Source organism: Fukomys damarensis, unplaced genomic scaffold (genome assembly GCF_012274545.1).
Source record: "Fukomys damarensis isolate Sample0158 unplaced genomic scaffold, DMR_v1.0_HiC HiC_scaffold_23, whole genome shotgun sequence".
Taxonomy (NCBI): Eukaryota; Metazoa; Chordata; class Mammalia; order Rodentia; family Bathyergidae; genus Fukomys; species Fukomys damarensis.
This window is the reverse complement of record NW_022900935.1, coordinates 2161283-2166187: the sequence shown is the minus strand read 5'-3', so window position 1 is coordinate 2166187 and position 4905 is coordinate 2161283. Positions and strand designations below refer to the sequence as shown.

At 60.3% G+C, this 4905-nt stretch overlaps 1 protein-coding gene across 1 annotated transcript in view; it reads right to left on the bottom strand.

The window, feature by feature from the left end:
• LOC104855424 (protein-arginine deiminase type-4) overlaps positions 1 to 4905 on the bottom strand; it is a 26937-nt gene that overhangs the window by 4471 nt on the left and 17561 nt on the right. The window contains exons 10-12 of the mRNA XM_010614272.3: positions 4176 to 4283; positions 1199 to 1353; positions 97 to 241 (exon numbers count right to left, since the gene is read on the bottom strand). Coding sequence (XP_010612574.1) covers positions 97 to 241; positions 1199 to 1353; positions 4176 to 4283 — 408 coding nt within the window. The remainder of the gene's footprint in view (positions 1 to 96; positions 242 to 1198; positions 1354 to 4175; positions 4284 to 4905) is intronic.

The following is a 4905-nucleotide window of genomic DNA, read 5'->3' as shown; positions in this document are numbered from 1 at the left end:
CCAGGGAGAAGCAGAGTCAGCCGGAAGCATCGGGCCGGTGCGGCGGGCAGAGCCATCCCGGGGCACGCAGCTGCCCACACCCCACCCACACCCCACCTTCCTGTTGGGCGCAGGCACGAAGCTCAGGAACTCGTCCACGTGGCCCACGTACAGCCAGTCGGAGTAGAGCTGCACGGGCGCCTGCACCCGCTGGGCCGCCAGGAAGTCCCACAGGGCCTGGTGCACCTCCCGGCTCTCCTTGCTGCCAGGGGGCAAAGGAGTATTATTTGGGGGAGGCAAAGGGGGTCTCAGGGGCTTTCAAAGGAGTCGTGGTTCACCTCCACCGAGGGAGGGGTGCAGGAGCCTGGATTGCCTTCGCCATGTCCCTTCCCATCTGGGAAATTTAGGGACTGTCATTCCAGTTCATTGAGGGGAAACTGAGGCACGGCCATTAAAGAAGAGAGGACCAGAGCCTAGCGTCAGAAAGCACGGCCTGTTGAATTGGCCTAGATGCCACAGTAAACCTGGGATTTGCAGCTGATCCAAACTGACTGAGTGGGTGGCCCCTGAGTTGATGACCCTTGTTAGCTGTGTGGTCTTGGGGATGTTTCTTCACCTCTCTGTGCCTACATTTTCTCCTGCAAGTCCCTCTGTGATTCAGTTCCTTGCTCTTTCTCTTGCTTAATCTGTTCCAGACACATGGCCTTCTTGTACTTGCCAAGCTCACTCGTGCCCCAGGGCTTTTGCACATGCTCTGTCAGATGCCAGAACCCCACATGGCCCTGTCATCAGGCCTTTCCCCAGAGAGGTCTTCTCTGCTCATGCTAACATAGGTCCCACCCATCTACCCTTTTCTTTCTCTCTTTCTTTGTTTTGTTTTCTTCACTATTTGAAATCACCTGATTTGTTTACTTTTCTATTATCTGTCTCTCCCACTAGCATAGTGGCAGGGGCTTGCATGTTATTCGCAGCTGCATCCCCAGCTCCTAGCACACAGTACGTGCTCAGTAAATATCCATTGATGACTGACTATAAGTGACAAGCCTGGAACTTAAACTCGGGTCCACTGGGCTCCAAAGCCTGGATACCTTGCCCTGCACTTGCCTCCCATCCCACTGCCTGGTATTTGTTGAACCCTCTTGGCCGGGAAGAGGCAGGGGAGGCTTCACACTGGCTCTGGCTTTTCCGTGTCTCACTGGTCCTGGCCACCCCTCCTCACCTGGGGTAGCAGCTGCTCCCCATGAGGATCCTGCCCAGCGGGTACCCCTTTTTTCCGACAGTCACTGGTGGGCTCACTTCCAGATTCCCGAATGCATCCAGCCCGGTGACTTGCCCCGTTAGGGGCCCTGTGGTCACGTAGCCAAAATTTGGGCCCTGAGGTGGGAGAAGCATTGGAGAGTTAGAGACCCCCGTCCCTGGGTGGAAGCGGGCAGGGGCAAGTGTAAGGCAGACCTGGTCCTGGGAAGGAGCCAGGTGTCCATCAGGGCTGATGCAGAGCGGGCACCAGTACCGCTCTCGGGATGTGGAGGGGAGGCTGGCGGGTTTGGGCAAAGAGAGCGGCTGTGGTGTCCCCGGAGCAGGCCAGCACCTCATAAACCTTCACTTGGCCTAATAAGTGTTATTCTTGTTTGTTTGTTCGTTTGTTTGAGACAGGGTCTCACTATGTAGTTGAGACTGACCTGGAAACTCACTATGTAGCCTAGGCTGGTCTCGAACTCACAGCGATCCTCCTGCCTCAGCCTCCTGAGTGCTGGGATGACAGGCGTGCGCCACCACGCCCAGCCCCAAGTGTCATTTTTACCCTGTTTGCACAGGAGCCAACCAGGCTGGGAGCAGTGGTGGGAGCACCTCGGGCTGGTCCCTGAGAGCTGCACCCTGAGCTGGGCTGGAAACCACTTCTCCAAATGGCGACACCTCCACTGTGCCACGGACGGAGCGGCGCGGGCTCTGTGGCTGCTGCAGCGAATGGCCGTCAGTCCGCGGCTTAGACCGGCACAGCCATTCCGTGTTGCTGCCACAGCCGGGACTGGCAGTGGCAGGGTGGTCCCTTCGGAGGACTGCGTCTTTGTTCTCAGCTTCCAGACGCTCCCTGGGTGCAGCTCCTTCCCGCCTTGCAGGCTCGGCCCTCTGGTCTCTGCCTCCGTCCTCACCCCAGGCCTCTTCCACCCAACCCTCCTTTCCCCTTCTTCCGAGGAGTGTTAGGACGTGCAACACTCTGTAGCTCAGAGGTTCCGCCACCTGCCTTGCAAGCGCAAGGTCCCGAGTTCGATCCCCGGTACCATAAAAAACAAAGACGCAAGGATGACACGTGACCCTCCATACGATCTCCCCAGGTCCGAGGACGGCACGGTCCTGAACTCGGTCACACGGCCGGTGGGGACGGCCAGGTTCCGGGGACAGGGCCCGAGCACAGCGGAGCACTGTGACCCCAGGAGAGGCTGCGCCCCAGCTCTAACCTCCTACAGGACCAAGACCGTCTGCACCCTCGCGGCTCCTTCCCGGGGCCCAGCCCTCTGTCTCCTTCGCTGCTGCACGAAATTCCGCGCGTGAGCCGACAACCTTTCTATTTCTCCACTCCTCTCCCAGGCCCGTCAGTGGGAATCCTGCACTCTCCTCCCGCCGCCCTCCCTGTTGGGGACGGGGACAGCACCTGCTGCTCACAAGTCACACCCTGGATGCCGCCTTTGGTTTGTCTCAGTCACAGGGGTCAGAAATCCAGGCGACCCACGGGGAATCTGACTGGGGCTCCGCTCCTACTGCCCGCTGCTGCGCCTCTGTCCCCTCCTCGGTTTAGGACCGGAAACCTCACCCAGCTTCTAAGCAGATGGGCTCACAGCGACCAGCAAGCCTAGAGCACTGCAGTCACCTGGGGTGAGCTGGCTCTAATTCTGTTTAACCCGAAGGTAGTCTTGCATCACTCAGAGGTTCTCCGGTCACCGTGGTGATGTAAGGTTCAGGGCCACTGTCTCAACCGAGCGGACACCACTGGTGGCTGGAGTGGAAAATGCAAGGAGCTGGGGAAGGTTGTGCTGAGCGGGGAATGGAAGCTGAGTCTGGAAGACGGAGGCTCAGTCAGCCACAGAACAGGCAGGAGGGACAGCATATGCAAAGGCCCTGAGGTGAGGGGCAGATGAGCAAAACAGAAAGGAGCCCAATGGGGCCGAAGCCAGGTAAGGGACACGACAAGTGGCCCACGGTGATGTTGGAGATGCAGGTGAGATGAAGATAGCCTGGTGACAAGTTTGACTTTTTTACCAATCCTCTTCACTCCGAATGGCAGACCGAGTGCCACAGGTGTCCTCAGTCACCACCACAGCCTCCCTTCTTTCACGGCTGCAGGCAGGAATGGCGCCGAGGGTCCTGTTCTCCCGCCGGGAGTCTCTCTTGTGACATGGAAACCTCTGGGTTTTGTCACAGGCAGGGCATCAAAGTAGGAGAGGCAGCACCGAGCAAGACAGGACTGCAACCAGAGAGCCAGGAACGAATCACAGCGCCGCTGACGCCTGAGCCAGCGCCCCTGAGGCGGTGCACTGGACCGGAGCAGCCGCCAAGCTCTTGGTGTCCCTGCAACTCGGAGTGGGGCGTGGCCGGCGGAAGTGAGACAAGGGAGTAAATTGCAGTTTCCTTCCAGAGCCTCCGGTGGGCAGGCCGCCTCCCTGCCCTCGGGCGCAGGATGCCACAGCCTCAGTTTCTGCATCTGCAAAATGGGCTGACTAATACCATCTCCGTAAAAGTCCGTGGAATGAAATGAGTCAGTGTATGCAAAGGACTCAGCAGTGTGGCTGAATAAAAGGCACAGTCCGTAAACGCAGTGCTTATTACTGCTGTTGTTATTCTGTGCTGAACCTGCATCACCCTGCCTGCGTTGTGTGACTCACCCACGTGCCACCTCCCGCAGGTGGGCACTCAGCCGAGGAGGTCACACCTAGGAAATGGACGCTGATTCCAGCCCCCACCTCCCGGACGGAGCCCCTGAAAGCTGAACCCCACCCCCAGAAGCCAGCGCCTGCAGCGGGCCCCACCCCACCCAGCAGCAAGAGCACAGGTGACAGGGCCAGATCTGATCACCATCTGCTCACGGTAATAACAGAGATAACCGGTCCCGCCCATGCTCCCCCCGCAGAATTCTGCTGTCAGGGCTGGGCTGGGAGGGCCAGGCGGAAGAGGAAAGGGGCCGTGCCCGCCCCCAGGAGTACCAGGACGCGTCTGACGGGGAAGTCCTTCAGGCCTCGGTCCCGCGGGGAGTCGAAGACCACGGGCATGGTTTTGTGCGGTGCCTGGATGTAGCCGATCTCCATTTCATCCTGCGTAGGAGCGAGGGCCTGGCTATGCCATGTGCTGCCAGGGTCGTGGCCCCCCGGACACGGACAGGTGCGGAAGCCACACTCTGCCTCCCTCTCCGCCAAGAGCACCCCCCCACCCCGTGATATGTGTGACCCCGGGAAGGGCTCTGAGGAGCAGATCCCTGTGTGCCCTGCACTCCGGGTACCAGGAATCACGGCCCTCCTGCCCTCTCCCGGCAGGGCACCGCCTCAGGGACCACAGTGAACAGGACCTGCTCGGTCCCAGGGGCCCTGCTCCTCAGGTGGGACAGCCAGGGTCCAGGCAGCGAGCCCCCGGTGTCGGGAGGGGCGGGGGTCCCATGGGATGCTGCCCAGTGCTGGGAGGGGCAGAGAAACTGCCCCGCTGGGAGGGCAGCTAAACCCATCCTGCCCAGAGCAATCCAGGCAAGGCCGGGCCTCCGCCCTCGGGGGGAGAGGGTTCGGGGGGCTTCGGAATTGAATCTGTGCAGACCCTGCCCCCAGGGCCTCCGTCACCCGTCCCTGGCAGGCGGAACCGTGGGCCATTTTCCCTCACAGGGAAAGGCCGGCTATCGCAGTGCCACATGGTTCGACCCAGACTTGCAAAGGGAGAAGGAGGGGCTGG